The sequence below is a fragment of the Puma concolor genome, chromosome A1 (assembly GCF_028749965.1).
Source record: "Puma concolor isolate L17-30 chromosome A1, mPumCon1.1.hap2, whole genome shotgun sequence".
Lineage (NCBI taxonomy): Eukaryota > Metazoa > Chordata > Mammalia > Carnivora > Felidae > Puma > Puma concolor.
Window position 1 is genome coordinate 132277490 of NC_141667.1, and position 19031 is coordinate 132296520.

The window sequence follows — 19031 nt, forward strand, 5'->3', positions numbered from 1 at the left end:
TCCATGTCAGAGGAAAGATTTGTTTTATAGATACTAAAATTTCCTACAGATTGGAATTAATTAAAACCTTAGGTATGGTAAATAAAGATATTTGAGAGGACAGAAAGATAAGTTTATACACTAAGATCTAACAAGATGCTGGGTTTCCATTAGATATTTAACTAAAATGTTGAGAGACTTGAGTCATCTGGTATTCTTTTATCCCTGAAACACATATAAAAGGTATTTTGTTTGTGTATGTCAGAATAAAATTTAAAAGAAATAAATAGATTATGGTTCACTTTTTAGTTGAGTGAAGATACAATATTGATGAAGTGGTCAATTCCAAATATTGTCTTTAATATACATAAGTTATTAGTATAGGATTTTATGATATGCATGTGTAGTACAGAATTTTAAGTTTTCATATTCATCAAATGTTATCCACTACACAAAATTGGAAAATGATGCTAATGATCAAATTAATAAGATTGAGCTAGTAAACATATTCTTCTGAAGTCTGTATCTTAAGATAGTGATTACACTTTTTCCCACGTGAACATAGTCTTATAAGTTGGTACATTTTTTAGCAACAGGCACTATTTCCCAAAATTCCATTAATTTTTAATTTGTGAGATTAGAATATATTTCATGTTAGGTATTTTGTATTGAATCCATGTAACAGGTGAAATGTGTATGTTTACTTACTCATTAACTTACTTACTTGAACAGTTCAGAAACTGTTGCCCGATGTTGGTATATCCTGCTTTCTGGATCTGTGCTTATGAAAGACTCCATGGTCTTGCCTCCTTGCAGGTATGTGTACATTTGCTGCTTAGAATATATGGCAGGCAACGTTAACATTACAACTTTTTATCTCTCATGTTAAACTGTTTTACGTAGGATGTGTAATTTTTCTAAGTAGGTGATGTATCTTATAAATGTGTTTACTTGCTGGTTCTGTAGGAAATAGTAGCAAGCAACCTGTATTTCTTATTTCTGAGGGTGTACTCTTTATGTCTTGACATCGTATCTTCACTTTGACTTGATCTTCAGTTTTATATGGAATTTGTTTGATTTATCTGATGGGTTTGGATTTGTTGCTAATATTAATGGTTACAGGGAGGGTGATACCTGTTAATAGCTAAGAAAATGGTTTTTAGAGTCAGGCAAACTAGGTTAAAGTCCTGATTTATCATTTACTATTTATATGATTTTGTACATATTTTAGTTTCCTTGTCTGTAAAGTGAGTATAATAATAGCACCTACTTTAAGTGTCTCTTTGAGGTTTTTAGCAAGCTCTGCTACTCAAAGTTCTGAACAGAAGTCTGTAAACATTGACCTCCAGAGCCAGACTGCTTGAGTTCATGTCTGTGTTCTACTATTTCTTGGGCAAATTATGTAATCACTCCCCATTTGTAAAATGGGGACAATACTAGAACCTATTTCATAGGTTACTTTTGAGGAATAAATGACTTAATATATATAAAGCTCTTAGGCTAGTGCCTGGCTTTTATAAATCATTGTTAATTATCATCATCATAATTAATAGGTAAAAGAAGAGAAAGGTGGTTGGAAAAATGGTCACATGGGGTGTTCTTCTAGAATTTGTTCTGTTAGTTCTTAAGATTTGGGGGCTTCATATTAAAATTTGGTGACATTAGGGCACCTGGGTGGCTCCTGTGTCGAGCACTAGGTCGGGCCCTGCTCTGAGTGTGGAGCCTGCTTGAGATTCTCTACCTCTCTCTCCTGCTCATGCGCTCTCTCTTAAAATAATTGGTGGCATAAAAATGTAATTTTTTAGTGACTTTTTTCCAATAATGTTTAGAAGAGATTTTTAGACTTTTGAGGTAAGACTTTTAATTGTAGCTGTTAGTTACAAAACTGTTAAATTTAAATATCAAGGTATAGTCTATTTGATAGATGCTATGAATCATTTGATTTTTTTTTTTTTTGGCATTTATTTATTTTTGAGACAGAGACAGAGCATGAGTGGGGGAGGGGCACAGAGATTGGGAGGGAGACACAGAATCTGAAACAGTCTCCAGGCTCTGAGTTGTCAGCACAAAGCCTGACGTGGGCTCAAACTCACGGAGTGCGAGATCATGACCTGAGCGGAAGTCGGATGCTTAACCAACTGAGCCACCTAGGCACCCCAGTGATTTTTGATGCCACTTTTAAATTCCTGTCTTGGAGTCCTGAAACTTTACATGGTTGCCTTTTGATTTAATGAAGTCTGTGCTTCTTGAACCAGTAGAACCAATAGAATAAAACAAAGCATCTGCTATTTTAACAAATAAAATGCAGAGTCGTTCTTGGTTATTTAAGCCTTTTGGCTATTGTTTCTTTTTCCCTGTGTTTCTGAGATTCACATTAATGAATTTGTAATGAGTTAGCCACTGAAACAGGATAAGCTGGAATGATAGAGATTACAGTTAAGTTTTTGGAATATTAGTATTGTTCTTTTAAATATTTCCTCCCTTTTGTCTGCTGTGATGAATGGTCAAGAATTTGTTAAGACTTGGGGCGCCTGGGTGGCGCAGTCGGTTAAGCGTCCGACTTCAGCCAGGTCACGATCTCGCGGTTCGTGAGTTCGAGCCCCGCGTTAGGCTCTGGGCTGATGGCTCGGATCCTGGAGCCTGTTTCCGATTCTGTGTCTCCCTCTCTCTCTGCCCCTCCCCCATTCATGCTCTGTCTCTCTCTGTCCCAAAAATAAATAAAAACGTTGAAAAGAAAAAAAAAATTTAAAGGAATTTGTTAAGACTTTCTGTAGCCATTAATCAGCCACAATAACTCACCGTTATTTATATCAAGACAAGGAAGTATGGGGTGCCTAGGTGGCTCTGTTGGTTAAGCAGTTAATCGTTCAACTTTTGATATTGGCTCAGGTCATGATCTCGTTTTGTGAGATCAATCCCCACATCAGTATTCTTTCTCTACTTCTCTTTCTCTGCCTCTTCCCTGAGCAAACGTGTACTCTTTCCTTCTCAAAAAAAAAAAAAAATAAATAAACATTAAAAAAAGACAACAAAGCTTAATTTTTTAATAATAGAAATGGGGATGCCTGGGTGGCTCAGTCAGTTAAGTGTCCAACTCTTGGTTTAGGCTCAGGTCATGATCTCAAGTTTCATGAGTTTGAGTTCTGCACTGACAGCATGGAGCCTGCTTGGGATTCTCTCTTTCTCCCTCTCTCTCTCTGCCCCTTCCCTGCTCTTGCGCTCTCTCTCTCTCTCTCAAAAATAAACACTAAAAAAAAAATAAGTGACAGAAATGTGTGACATTTAAACAACAAACTCATGGTACATTAATCTAACCATCATGAACTTCACAATAAACATTATAGAAGTTTCTTTAATCATTTAAAGGACAGTTCTGGGGACACCTGGCTTGCTCATTTAATAGAGCATGCAGCTCTTGATCTCAGGGTCATGAGTTCGAGCCCCATATTAGGTGTAGAAATTACTTAGAAAAATAAAATTTAAAAAAATAAACATTTCCGGGTAGGGGATGCACATTTTTCATTTGACACATATTTTTTTTTTAGGTTTTTTTTAAAGCTTTATTTATTTTGAGAGGTTGGGGAGGAGAGGATCCCAAGCAGGCTCCACACTGTCAGTGCAGAGCCCATTGCAGGGTTTGAACCCATGAACTGTGAAATCATGACCTGAGCCTAAATGAAGAGTTGGATGCTTAACTTACTGAGCCACTGAGACGCCCCTGACACATATTTGTAATAGGTCATTGTAGGGTGGTTGTTAGACTTAATAATCAGTGCAGATAAATTTAGAACATGCTTAGCATATATGAAGTATTAAGTAATTTTTGGCTTCTCAATATTATTATAGCATAGTAACATTGGGATATAGTTATTATGACACGAACAGAATATGAACACTGCTTAGTATACGAAGAATGATAGTAGTATTTTAGTTCATAAAAGTATAGCTTATTCTATTAAAAATATTTGATATTCCCTGCATTAGTCAGGAGACAGAAACCACACAGTAATTCGAACATGGACAGTTTAATTTAAGAGATTAGGCACTAAGAAGGGTAAAGGAGCTAAGAGAGGGTACCCAGGTAAAGAACAAATTTGGCAGGGGGGCCCTCTCCCCATGATTTCAGATTTTGTTGGAAGTATGTTAGTTGTAGCCCCAGTAGGTAATGGAGAACTTCACTGGGTTGCCTGTGCCAGACCTCGTCCTCAGTCATAGGGTCAGGGCTGGCAGGAAGGGAACTGCTGACCAGGACTGACCAGAGAACTTCCCCTCCCCCTGCTAGGGTGTGGTTGGGCCCTGAGGCTGGGGACAGGACCTCCTTTGCCTTGACACACGCACACACTGGTGCACTTCTCCCTTCCCTTCCCCTTGAGAAAGACAAATTTTCTATTGCATTGTTTTTCTGCTAGCACCCTCTACTGACAAAGCTTTAGCATTTTCAGCTGGCAGAAGGATAGCGTTAACTGAATCTAGATCCTTTATTGGAAAGTAGATTTGAAACAGCATGAATGTATTTCCAGTTGAAAGGCAGTGGATAACTGGCACAGTCCACTCTGAGTTCCTTAGCTTCTACATGGATGCTTCTAAACAAATTTGAACTCCCATCCAACAACAAAACAACTCTGTTGTCACCTTAAAAGATACAGCTGTCTTTTGTACCAGTGAAGAATTTCTTACTTTGTCCCTAAAATAAGGAATTGCACAGTCCTAACAATCATTACTGGTTATATTAATTATATAGTGCATCACAGTGCTTTTGAAAATTCTGTTAACCAAAGACTAAAGTTCGCTTCCACCAAACTATACTTAAAATAAATAAGGGAAACAGAGGGAAGAAGAAAATGGTTAACATTTACATAAATACAGACATAAATGCAATAAACAAAGGAAAAAATATCCTATATTTTTTATTTCTGTGATTGGTCACATGGCTGTAATTGGTACCTCTGGCTTCCTTCTTTAGCTACCCATTCAGTACTTCTGCCCTAAGCCAGACGTTCATCCGTTCTGCATCCTTTACCTGATGATGTTAACAAAATCTTCATTTCTGACGGGTCCTTAAATGTCCTGCTCTGTTGTGTTGGTGGTGGTAGTTTTCCATAAACTTTGAATAGTGGACATGGCAGTACAAGGAGCCTAAGGGAATCCCCCCATTTTGTGCAGCAACTCAGTTTGTGCTTGTGATTGTGATCAATTACTCAGGCCTTTAGAGTAACCCCTTCCCCTGCCTGTTGGTTCATTGGCCAGGTGAAAGTATCTAATTCAGTGGAACCTTTGTGTTTCCTCATAGAAGCAATCTTCTTTTGGGCACTAGGACTCAAAACCAGAACAAAGTTTTTTGGATGGGCAGCAAAAATTCTGAATGAGTTACTAGGTATAGTAGTGAGAAGAGCCGCTCTTACTTCCATGCCTTGAATATCAGATCTGTGTATTCTGGTTATTGGGGGAGACAGAAACCCTTGCTGTACATAGGCTGTTGCAAAATGAGTGCCTTGATCAAAAATAGTGTTGTCTAGAGTGCCAGGATGGTAGAGCAGGCATTTTGTGAGCCCATGGATAGTGGTGCTGGCAGAAGCATTATGGATGTGGAAGGTAGATCATTTCCAGAATATGTGTTTATTCCAATGAGGACAAATACCTGCCTCTTCCATCACAGAAAAAGTTCACTGTAAATAATCTGGCCCTAGGTGGCTGGCTGGTCCCCATAAGGAGACTTTCTGTTAATCTCTCATGGTGGCAGATTAGGTTCCTAGCAGTAGCATTAGCAGTTAAACCCTGCATATTCTCCATCTCTGCCACCATGGCCACTTTATTCATGGGCCCATTGAACAAGCACTGGTGTAGCTGAGGGAAGAGTTTGGTTGACTTCCACAGAGCGTGGCATTTTAGTCACCTCATTATTAAAGCCTCCTTCACGGTGGATGCCTTTCAGGCATTCATATGAGATACAGATATATTGAAAGTCCTTCTACATACCACTTCCCAGACTTTTTGTTACCAATCTTCCTTTCAATCCTATTCATTCCTGGTCCCTAACCTTTCAGCCATACCATTAGTAACTTGCCTTGAATCTCTTTTGATCAATAATTCCGGCCATCTCTAAATCCAGAAAAAAGGACAACTAAATGTATTGCTTGTAATTCTATTCCCTGGGTCAATTTTCCTTTACCATCTTCCTTGGGGGTTATGTCTGAGTGACCTCTTGGCTGTCCACTTTTGGGTGCAGACCCATTGATAAAACAGGCTCACAGTTTTTCTTCTTCTGTCAGCTGGTCATAAGGAATTTCTTAGGTAGCCATAAGCATAGATTGAGGTAGAGGAGGCACTGCAATAGGAGTTGATGTTGGAGTCTGATCTACCTACCAGCTCTTGGGTAAATTCAGTTTCTTATTTTCCATAATAGATGGCTACTGCCCTGCCTGGCACTTGTGGCTAACTATGCAGTTCATTATAGGAAGTTCAGGCAGCATTGTCATCTGATGTCCTGTAGCATCTGATGTCCTGCTAAGGCCCAGTAGCAAGCCAGAGCTTGTTTCTCAAAAGGATAATAGTTATTTGCAGAGGAGATCATAAGTGTTTCAGAAATTGTAGACATCTGCACTATCATTCTCATATTAGTGCTTGGGAGAGTTTCTGTAGAGCATCTGTGTTTGCCATGGACCCTATACGTACCATTAGATGTGGAGGTTCATAAGACTGCAATGGTTCAGTGGCTTATCCTCCATTTTGAATTTGCTTACAGCCTTGTGGGTGACGCTGAAAATGGGTCAAAGTAGCACACTCAGTATATGTTACCTCTAGAATCAAAAAACCAACCAAGCATTGTGCCTTTTCTCTCTCTCTCTCTCTCGCTCTCTTTTTTTTTTTTTTTTTTTGTTTGGTTGATGGCATGAGATACAGCAAGTTGTGTTTCACCTTGGAGGGGAAATTTTGTGTCCCAAATTATGGAATTCTCAGAAACTTCACTGAGGGCAGGACATTCGAAATTTTATATGTATTTTAAATCAGTATTTTTTTACAATTTACTATGAACTAAGTATATAAGTAAAACATCAAGTCTGAAATGTAAATGTCTTCTGAAATGAATTTAGTCTCTTTCTGGAATTGAGTTCACTTTATAGTTGCTACAGTAAAATCTGTAAGCTCAAGAAAGCCAGGACTGGGGCAATTGAGTGGCTTAGTCGGTTGGATGTCCCACTTCGGCTCAGGTCATGATCTCATGGTTCATAGGTTCAAGCCCCGCATCAGGCTCAGAGCCTGGAGCCTGCTTCAGCTTCTGTGTCTCCCTCTCTCTCTGCCCCTCCCCCACTCATGTGCACGCATGCGTGCACGCTGTCTCTCCCTCTCTCAAATATAAATAAACATTAAAAAAATTTTAAATAAAAAAAAAGCAAGGATTTTATTATGTGTGATTTTTAAATAAAATTTAATGCGTGTATTTATTCATTCAAACATTAATTTATGGTGCAAATAAGTATTGTCATCTCTCTATAAGACTCTACCCTTAAGACAAAATACTGATTTACTTTGGTTTGGGATGACTCTTTTGTTTGAAAAGGGTCTGTTTGGCCTGTAAAGGAAGCTTTCTTGGGGAAACAGTTGTGGCAATGGATTCTACAGATCAGCAGGATTAGTTAGGCTTAGAAGAAGGGAACCAACATTGAAGTCAGAGAATATCTCCAATAGTAGGGCATTAATTCATATAGCAAACACTTAGTGCCTACATGTGTCAGGCACACTGCTAGTCTTGGGTTGGTAAAGTTATCACCTGTAAATAGCATTGTAAATAGTAGTGTTCTTTTTTTAAAGACACACTTTTAAGATAGTTTTTTGAAGTAAATTTGTACCATTCAAAAGTGAAAACAGTAGAACAAGAGGTATTTTAAATATTATTATTCCCACTTTTAGTGTCCTCCACACCATTTAACCCATTTACATAGATAACTAACTACATTTATTAAAATCTTCGTGGGTTTTTTTTTTAAATACATATGTAAGAAATTCTTTTTTTTTTTTTTTTTTTCTATTTCTGACCTAATAGGAACCTAATGTGCATATCAGGGAGTTACTGTAATTTCTTGAACATTTGCCTATTTACTACCCAGAACAAGAATTTGAACATCGTCAGCACCCTAGAAGCAGCCTGCAGTCTTTCCTCAAATCAACTTTCCTACTCCCCCCACCACCCAAAGTTACTGTTTTTTGAGGTTTTAATTAGTCTTAGGTATCTGTAGAGTTTTAGCCTGACGATACATATACCTAAACACCGTAGTTTGGTTTTTGTTTACTTTTGAACTTGGTGTTAATGTAATCATACAATATTCTTTTGTGTATGGCTTCTTTGAGCCAGTGTTGTTTATGAGATGCATCTATGTAGTTAGAGTTAATTCATTTTTCTTAATTAGCATTACATTTTATAGTTGAGGGCTGTTACTAGGAAAGCAGCTGTGAACATTCTTGTACATTAGATGCACATGGGCATGAATTTATGTAGGGTACACCTCACAGAGAATTGATGGCTCACAGGATGTGCCTATGTTCATATGAACAACAAATACATACTGTTGATTACAAGTTATATTCCAAAGCGAATGTACTAATTTACACACTCTCACCAGCATTGTGTGAGAATTTCTGTTGTTCCACATCCTCACCAACATTTGGTATTGTCGAGCTTTTTGTTTATTTTTTATCCTGATACATTTCAGTTACTCTGTTGAATTTATATACTTCATTATAGTTTTGATTTGCATGTTACTGATTGCTAATGAGTACATTTTTATTTGAATAATCTTTTTGTTTTTCAAGCGCATCTTCAAATCCATTGCGCATTTTTGTAATGCATTTTCTTTTTGTTCCTGAGATGTAGAAGTTCTCTATATATCCTGAATAAGCATCTTTGCTTGGTTATTTTTGTTGGAAAATATTTTCCTTGTGTCTTGTATTGTTCATTCTCTTAGCAGTGTCTTTGGATGAATGAAAGTTCTTAACTCTAATACAGAGAAATTCAGTCTTTTTCTTTTTGTCGTCTTTGCTTAAGAAATATTTATGGTACCTGCAGTCATGAAGATATTTTCCTTTATTATTTTCTAGCACTTTCTTGTTTTCCTTCTACATTTACGTCTATAATCTACTTAAAATGGATTTTTTTTATGTTTATTTATTTATTTTGAGAGAGCATGGCCAGAGGAGGGGCAGAGAGAGGGGGAGAGAATCCCAAGCAGTCTCCACACTGTCAGTGCAGAGCCTGTTGCTGGCTTGATCCCAGGAACCGTGAGATCATAACCTGAAACAAAATCAAGAGTCGGGTGCTTAACTGACTAAGCCACCCAGGTCCCCTGCTTAGAGTGGATTTTTGAGTATGATAATGTTGCATGGTTTTCCATATGGATTCCTATGTATCCTTTTCCCATTCTTGTTGAATGCCACATTTTTTTTTTTTAAATAAACATATCCACAGATGTGCCTGTTTCTGGGCTTCTAATCTCTTCCATTCGATTTTGTTCATACCTGCTTGAATACCACACTGTTGTAATTACTATAGCTTTATAATGTGTCTTGAAGTTTAATAGAGAAATTATTTATGAGAAACTGCTAAACTCCATTCCATAGCAGTTGTACCATTTTAAAATCCCACTGGCAGTGTTTAAGATTTCTGTTTCTCTTTCTACATAGTCACAAACGTGATTGTCAGTCTTATAGTTTAGCTATTCTAGTCACTGTGAAGTGGTTTTAATTTTAATTTTCCTGCTTGGTGATACTGAACACTTTTTCTTGCGCTTACTGGTTGTCGCTTCCTCTATATTCTTTTGTGAACTTCCTATTAAATTTTTTTTTTTCCCGTTTCAAAGCTGAGCTGTTTGTCTTTATTATTTTGTAGGAATCTTTAATACATTCATGCTGCAAGGTGACAGGTTTTGCACACATTTTATCTCATTTGGTCGCTTGCGTTTTTATTTTCTTAATTTTTTTAAACAACTTTATTAAGGTATAATTGTAGACTAAACTGTGCATGTTTAAAATAGTTTGATAAGGAGAGGGAAGATGGCGGCGTAGGAGGACGCTGGGCTCACTGTGCGTCCTGCTGATCACTTAGATTCCACCTACACCTGCCTAAATAACCCAGAAAACCGCCAGAGGATTAGCAGAACGGAGTCGCCGGAGCCAAGCGAAGACGAGAGGCCCACGGAAGAGGGTAGGAAGGGCGGCGAGGCAGTGCGCGCTCCACGGACTGGCGGGAGGGAGCTGGGGCGGAGGGGCGGCTCGCCGGCCAAGCAGAGCCCCCGAGTCTGGCTTGCAAAAAGCGGAGGGGCCTGACGGACTGTGTTCCGACAGCAAGCGCGACTTAGCGTCTGGGAGGTCATAAGTTAACAGCTCTGCTCAGAAAGCGGGAAGGCTGGAGGACAAAGGGAAGGAGAGCTGCTGAGCCCCCTGAGGACAGAGCTCAGTTTGGTGGGGAACAAAGGCGCTCACCAGCGCCATCTCCCCCACCCATCCCCCAGCCAAAATCCCAAAGAGAACCAGTTCCTGCCAGGGAACTTGCTCGCTCCGCGCAAACACCCAACTCTGCGCTTCTGTGGCGCCAAACCTCCGGCAGCGGATCTGACTCCCTCCTGCTGCCACAGGGCCCCTCCTGAAGTGGATCACCTAAGGAGAAGCAAGCTAAGCCTGCCTCTTCTGCCCCCGTGCACCTTGCCTACCCACCCCAGCTAAGACACCAGATCCCCAGCATCACAAGCCTGGCAGTGTGCAAGTAGCCCAGACAGGCCACCCCAACCCACAGTGAATCCCGCCCCTAGGAGACGGGAAGAGAAGGCACACACCAGTCTGACTGTGGCCCCAGCGGTGGGCTGGGGGCAGACATCAGGTCTGACTGCGGCTCCGCCCACCAACTCCAGTTATACACCACAGCACAGGGGAAGTGCCCTGCAGGTCCTCACCACGCCAGGGACTATCCAAAATGACCAAGCGGAAGAATTCCCCTCAGAAGAATCTCCAGGAAATAACAACAGCTAATGAGCTGATCAAAAAGGATTTAAATAATATAACAGAAAGTGAATTTAGAATAATAGTCATAAAATTAATCGCTGGGCTTGAAAACAGTATAGCTGACAGCAGAGAATCTCTTGCTACAGAGATCAAGGGACTAAGGAACAGTCACGAGGAGCTGAAAAACGCTTTAAACGAAATGCATAACAAAATGGAAACCACCACGGCTCGGATTGAAGAGGCAGAGGAGAGAATAGGTGAACTAGAAGATAAAGTTATGGAAAAAGAGGAAGCTGAGAAAAAGAGAGATAAAAAAATCCAGGAGTATGAGGGGAAAATTAGAGAACTAAGTGATACACTAAAAAGAAATAATATACGCATAATTGGTATCCCAGAGGAGGAAGAGAGAGGGAAAGGTGCTGAAGGGATACTTGAAGAAATAATAGCTGAGAACTTCCCTGAAGTGGGGAAGGAAAAAGGCATTGAAATCCAAGAGGCACAGAGAACTCCCTTCAGACGTAACTTGAATCGATCTTCTGCACGACATATCATAGTGAAACTGGCAAAATACAAGGATAAAGAGAAAATTCTGAAAGCAGCAAGGGGTAAACGTGCCCTCACATATAAAGGGAGACCTATAAGACTCGTGACTGATCTCTCTTTTGAAACTTGGCAGGCCAGAAAGAATTGGCACGAGATTTTCAGTGTGCTAGACAGAAAAAATATGCAGCCGAGAATCCTCTATCCAGCAAGTCTGTCATTTAGAATAGAAGGTGAGATAAAGGTCTTCCCAAACAAACAAAAACTGAAGGAATTTGTCACCACTAAACCAGCCCTCCAAGAGATCCTAAGGGGGACCCTGTGAGACAAAGTACCAGAGACATCACTACAAGCATAAAACATACAGACATCACAATGACTCTAAGCCCACATCTTTCTATAATAACACTGAATGTAAATGGATTAAATGCGCCAACCAAAAGACATAGGGTATCAGAATGGATAAAAAAACAAGACCCATCTATTTGCTGTCTACAAGAGACTCATTTTAGACGTGAGGACACCTTTAGATTGAGAGTGAGGGGATGGAGAACTATTTATCATGCTACTGGACGCCAAAAGAAAGCTGGAGTAGCCATACTTCTATCAGACAAACTAGACTTTAAATTAAAGGCTGTAACAAGAGATGAAGAAGGACATTATATAATAGTGACAGGGTCTATCCATCAGGAAGAGCTAACAATTATAAATGTCTATGCGCCGAACCCGGAGCGCCCAAATATATAAAACAATTACTCATAAACATAAGCAACCTTATTGAGAAGAATGTGGTAATTGCAGGGGACTTTAACACCCCACTTACAGAAATGGATAGATCATCTAGACACACGGTCAATAAAGAAACAAGGGCCCTGAATGACACATTGGATCAGATGGACTTGACAGATCTATTTAGAACTCTGCATCCCAAAGCAACAGAATATACTTTCTTCTCGAGTGCACATGGAACATTCTCCAAGATAGATCATATACTGGGTCACAAAACAGCCCTTCATAAGTTTACAAGAATTGAAATCATACCATGCATACTTTCAGACCACAATGCTATGAAGCTTGAAATCAACCACAGAAAAAAGTCTGGAAAACCTCCAAAAGCATGGAGGTTAAAGAACACCCTACTAACGAATGAGTGGGTCAACCAGGCAATTAGAGAAGAAATTAAAAAATATATGGAAACAAACGAAAATGAAAATACAACAATCCAAACGCTTTGGGACGCAGCAAAGGCAGTCCTGAGAGGAAAATACATTGCAATCCAGGCCTATCTCAAGAAACAAGAAAAATCCCAAATACAAAATCTAACAGCACACCTAAAGGAAATAGAAGCAGAACAGCAAAGGCAGCCTAAACCCAGCAGAAGAAGAGAAATAATAAAGATCAGAGCAGAAATAAACAATATAGAATCTAAAAAAACTGTAGAGCAGATCAACGAAACCAAGAGTTGGTTTTTTGAAAAAATCAACAAAATTGACAAACCTCTAGCCAGGCTTCTCAAAAAGAAAAGGGAGATGACCCAACTAGATAAAATCATGAATGAAAATGGAATGATTACAACCAATCCCTCAGAGATACAAACAATTATCAGGGAATACTATGAAAAATTATATGCCAACAAATTGGACAACCTGGAAGAAATGGACAAATTCCTGAACACCCACACTCTTCCAAAACTCAATCAGGAGGAAATAGAAAGCTTGAACAGACCCATCACCAGCGAAGAAATTGAATCGGTTATCAAAAATCTCCCAACAAATAAGAGTCCAGGACCAGATGGCTTCCCAGGGGAGTTCTACCAGACGTTTAAAGCAGAGATAATACCTATCCTTCTCAAGCTATTCCAAGAAATAGAAAGGGGAGGAAAACTTCCAGACTCATTCTATGAAGCCAGTATTACTTTGATTCCTAAACCAGACAGAGACCCAGTAAAAAAAGAGAACTACAGGCCAATATCCCTGATGAATATGGATGCAAAAATTCTCAATAAGATACTAGCAAATCGAATTCAACGGCATATAAAAGGAATTATTCACCATGATCAAGTGGGATTCATTCCTGGGATGCAGGGCTGGTTCAACATTCGCAAATCAATCAACGTGATACATCACATTAACAAAAAAAAAGAGAAAAACCATATGATCCTGTCAATCGATGCAGAAAAGGCCTTTGACAAAATCCAGCACCCTTTCTTAATAAAAACCCTTGAGAAAGTCGGGATAGAAGGAACATACTTAAAGATCATAAAAGCCATTTATGAAAAGCCCACAGCTAACATCATCCTCAACGGGGAAAAACTGAGAGCTTTTTCCCTGAGATCAGGAACACGACAGGGATGCCCACTCTCACCGCTGTTGTTTAACATAGTGCTGGAAGTTCTAGCATCAGCAATCAGACAACAAAAGGAAATCAAAGGCATCCAAATTGGCAAAGATGAAGTCAAGCTTTCGCTTTTTGCAGATGACATGATATTATACGTGGAAAATCCGATAGACTCCACCAAAAGTCTGCTAGAACTGATACATGAATTCAGCAAAGTTGCAGGATACAAAATCAATGTACAGAAATCAGTTGCATTCTTATACACTAACAACGAAGCAACAGAAAGACAAATAAAGAAACTGATCCCATTCACAATTGCACCAAGAAGCATAAAATACCTAGGAATCAATCTAACCAAAGATGTAAAGGATCTGTATGCTGAAAACTATAGAAAGCTTATGAAGGTAATTGAAGAAGATTTAAAGAAATGGAAAGACATTCCCTGCTCATGGATTGGAAGAATAAATATTGTCAAAATGTCAATACTACCCAAAGCTATCTACACATTCAGTGCAATCCCAATCAAAATTGCACCAGCATTCTTCTCGAAACTAGAACAAGCAATCCTAAAATTTATATGGAACCACAAAAGGCCCCGAATAGCCAAAGTAATTTTGAAGAAGAAGACCAAAGCAGGAGGCATCACAATCCCAGACTTTAGCCTCTACTACAAAGCTGTCATCATCAAGACAGCATGGTATTGGCACAAAAACAGACACATAGACCAATGGAATAGAATAGAAACCCCAGAACTAGACCCACAAACGTATGGCCAACTCATCTTTGACAAAGCAGGAAAGAACATCCAATGGAAAAAAGACAGTCTCTTTAACAAATGGTGCTGGGAGAACTGGACAGCAACATGCAGAAGGTTGAAACTAGACCACTTTCTCACACCATTCACAAAAATAAACTCAAAATGGATAAAGGACCTGAATGTGAGACAGGAAACCATCAAAACCTTAGAGGAGAAAGCAGGAAAAGACCTCTCTGACCTCAGCCGTAGCAATCTCTTACTCGACACATCCCCAAAGGCAAGGGAATTAAAAGCAAAAGTGAATTACTGGGACCTTATGAAGATAAAAAGCTTCTGCACAGCAAAGGAAACAACCAACAAAACTAAAAGGCAACCAACGGAATGGGAAAAGATATTTGCAAATGACACATCGGACAAAGGGCTAGTATCCAAAATCTATAAAGAGCTCACCAAACTCCACACCCGAAAAGCAAATAACCCAGTGAAGAAATGGGCAGAAAACATGAATAGACACTTCTCTAAAGAAGACATCCGGATGGCCAACAGGCACATGAAAAGATGTTCAGCGTTGCTCCTTATCAGGGAAATACAAATCAAAACCACACTCAGGTATCACCTCACGCCAGTCAGAGTGGCCAAAATGAACAAATCAGGAGACTATAGATGCTGGAGAGGATGTGGAGAAACGGGAACCCTCTTGCACTGTTGGTGGGAATGCAAATTGGTGCAGCCGCTCTGGAAAGCAGTGTGGAGGTTCCTCAGAAAATTAAAAATAGACCTACCCTATGACCCAGCAATAGCACTGCTAGGAATTTATCCAAGGGACACAGGAGTACTGATGCATAGGGGCACTTGTACCCCAATGTTCATAGCAGCACTCTCAACAATAGCCAAATTATGGAAAGAGCCTAAATGTCCATCAACTGATGAATGGATAAAGAAATTGTGGTTTATATACACAATGGAATACTACGTAGCAATGAGAAAAAATGAAATATGGCCTTTTGTAGCAACGTGGATGGAACTGGAGAGTGTGATGCTAAGTGAAATAAGCCATACAGAGAAAGACAGATACCATATGGTTTCACTCTTATGTGGATCCTGAGAAACTTAACAGGAACCCATGGGGGAGGGGAAGGAAAAAAGAAAAAGAGTTTAGAGTGGGAGAGAGCCAAAGCATAAGAGACTGTTGAGAACTGAGAACAAACTAAGGGTTGATGGGGGGTGGGAGGGAGGAGAGGGTGGGTGATGGGTATTGAGGAGGGCACCTTTTGGGATGAGCTCTGGGTGTTGTATGGAAACCAATATGACAATAAATTTCATATATAAATAAAAAAAAATAAAGTCACAGAAAAATAAAAAAAAATAAAAATAAAAATAAAAAAAATAAAAAAAATAAAAAAATAAAAAATAAAAAAAATAAAATAGTTGGATAAGTTTTGGTGTATGCATACACCTGTAAAACCAGTGCTGTAATAAAGCTAATGAACATATCCATCACTCCCCCCACCCCCCACCCCAGATTGCTCATGTCCCTTTGTAAACTTTTTCTTTCATCTGTCCTTGCTCCCTTGGTCCCCAGGGATTATTAATTACTATTATTATTTTTTTGGTCACTTTAGATTACATTTTCTACAATTTTATATGAAGTGAAACATAAAATATATACTCTTGTCTAGCTTTTCACACTAAAATTACTTTGAGATTTATCCATGTTGTGATATGTATCACTATTTCAATATTTCATTTCTTTTTTCTTTAAGTTACTGTACTATACATTTGATCACCAGAAGTCACTCCTGTTGTATCTGCACATTTGTTCGCTTTGACCTTCATCACTGTAATTCCTTCTCCCCTGAGTACCTGGCAACCACCATTTTAGTCTTTATTTGAAATGAGGTTTTAAAAAAAAGTTTTGGAACTCTCCATGTGACACCATATAGTATTTGTCTTTCTGTGCTTTGTATGGTCTATTTCATTCAGCATAGTGCCCTTAGTGTTCATCTGTATTCCTTTTTATTACAGTATTCTCTTGTATGGACCACTCTTTGCAGTTCAGCTACTGGTAGACATTTGGGTGGTTTTCTGTTTTTGATTATTTTGACTTGTGGTGCTATCAACATTTGTGTACAAGTCTTTATGTGAACATACGATGTCTTATCTTTTGAGTAAATACATGGGAAGAGAATGGATTATAACCCGTCATGTGTACACATACTTTCATTTATTTTGGGCATATAAGTATATATTTTGGAATGGCTAGATTATGGGGTAGAGGGATACTTAACCTCTTAAAGTGTCATATTCTTCTAAAGTTGTGCCATTTTACATTCCCACCAGCAATATATGAGAATGCCTGTATCACCTCCTCACGAACACTTGTTAAGGTCAATCTTTTTAAGTTACATGTCTTCGTGGGTATGTGATAGTATCTGATGGTAGTTTAAATTTACATTTCCCTAAAGACTAATGATTGTGAGCATCTTTTCATGTACTTACTTGTCAGTTATATATCTTTTGTGAAGTGTCTTTTTGAATCGTTTGCCCATTTGGGAGGGGCAGGTAGAGTTGTACAATTTCTTATTTTTTAGTTATAGAAGTTCCTTACGCTTTTCACAAGTCCTTTAACAGATATGTGCCACACACATATTTTCTTCACTCTGTGGATTGCTTTTCAGAGGGCAGAAGAACTTAATTTTGATAAAACTCAATTTATCAGGTTTTTTTCTTTAATGGATTATAGTTATGTTGTTGTAGGTAGAAAATCTTTGATTACACATAATTTTTTAAATAATTTTTTCTGTAAGTTTTTTAGTTTCAGATTATGCTATGATAGATTTGTCTGTGATCATTTTGTTTCTAGTTTTTTACATAGTGTATGATATGTGGATCTCATTTCATACCTATACATACTCAATTGCTCTAGCACCGTTTGTTGACAAAACTGTCCTTTCTCTGAATTACCTTTGCATCTTGGTTGAAATTTAATTGACCGTGTGGATCTGTTTCCCAGTTGTTTACTTTGTTTCATTGATTGATTGATTTTTTTTGTGTGTGGTACCATTGCTACATTGTCTTGCTGACTCTAGCTTTAAATCCACAAAATGTATGGGTCCTCCCAACTCTGCCAAATTGTTTGGGTCATTATAGGTTCTTTGCAGTTGCATATGAATTTCAAAATAAGTTTATTAATTAAAAAAAAAGAAAAACCTGGGGCATTTACTTTCGAGTTCCCCCTCTCTGTAAAGAGAACTTTCCTACTGTTTTTCCTTTCTAATCTTATATTCTTTGCCTGCTGCTCAAAGCCTGGGAGTTTGATTGCACCTGCACTGAATCTGTTAGACCATTTGGGGTAGTATTGACATTTTTTTTTTTTTTTAATGTTTATTTATTTTTGAGAGAGGAGACAGAGCGCTAGCAGGGGAGGGGCAGGGAGAGAGGGAGACACAGAATCTGAACCAGGCTCCAGGCTCTGAGCTGTCAGCACAGAGCCTGACATGGGGCTCAAACCCACAAGCTGCAAAATCATGCCCCAAGCCGAAGCTGGATGCTCAACTGACTAAGCCACCCAGGCACCCAGGGTAGTATTGACATGTTAACAGTTTATCTTTTAAACCAGTAACAAGGTGCATCACTCTTTTTGTTTAGGTCTTTAATTTTTTTCAACAGTGTTTTGTAGTTTTCTCTCAGCAGTGTTTTGTAATTTTCACTGTTGTGTTGTATGTGTGATTTTATATCTTGTAGCCTTGCTAAATTTCACGTTATTCTAATAGCTGTCTTACAGATTCTTTAGGATTTTTCTGATCTCTTGTCTACTGATGTGTGAATTGACAGTTTCTTTTTTTTCCCCTAATTTAAATGTGCCTTCTCCCCATTTTCCTGTCATATTGCCCTGGGAAGAAATTACAGTACAGTGTTGAAGAGATGGGCTGAGAATAGGGGCACCCGGGTGACTCAGTCGGTTAAGCGTCTGACTTCAGCTCAGGTCATGATTTCGCAGTTCGTGAGTTCGAGCCCTGTATTGGGCTCTGTGCTGACAGCTCAGAGCCTGGAACCTGCTTCAAGTTGTTTCTCTCTTTCTCTGCTCCTCCGTTGCTCATGTTCTCTCTCTCTCAAAACCAAATAAACATTAAAAAATTAAATAGAAAATAGATGTGCTGAGAACAGACACTATTTACTTGCTCTGTATTGAAGGGGAATTAGGGATGAGAAGGTAGAAGCATTCAATTTTTCACCAAGTGTATTCCTAGATCTAAATTTTTTGTAGATGCCATTTGTCTGGTTGTCAGTTTATAATCTATACTATATTGTACCCTCAGCATCAGGCAACCACTGTTCTGCTTTCTAGTAAATAGATTACATTTACCACTATTTTTTTAAATGTTTATTTATATTTTTGAGAGACAGAGAGTCTGTATGTCCACAGATG

The 19031-nt window shown here is 38.8% G+C and overlaps 1 protein-coding gene across 8 annotated transcripts in view; it reads left to right on the forward strand.

Annotated features, from left to right (window-relative positions):
* The window catches only part of RAPGEF6 (Rap guanine nucleotide exchange factor 6), a 196630-nt gene that overhangs the window by 24462 nt on the left and 153137 nt on the right, over nucleotides 1-19031 (forward strand). For 7 of the 8 annotated variants that reach the window (XM_025923608.2, XM_086704659.1, XM_025923607.2 and 4 more), the window contains exon 4: nucleotides 712-795. The exons of the other annotated variant lie outside the window; for it this stretch is intronic. In XM_025923608.2, the coding sequence (XP_025779393.1) occupies nucleotides 712-795 (84 nt within the window). The remainder of the gene's footprint in view (nucleotides 1-711; nucleotides 796-19031) is intronic. 8 annotated transcript variants of the gene reach the window in all.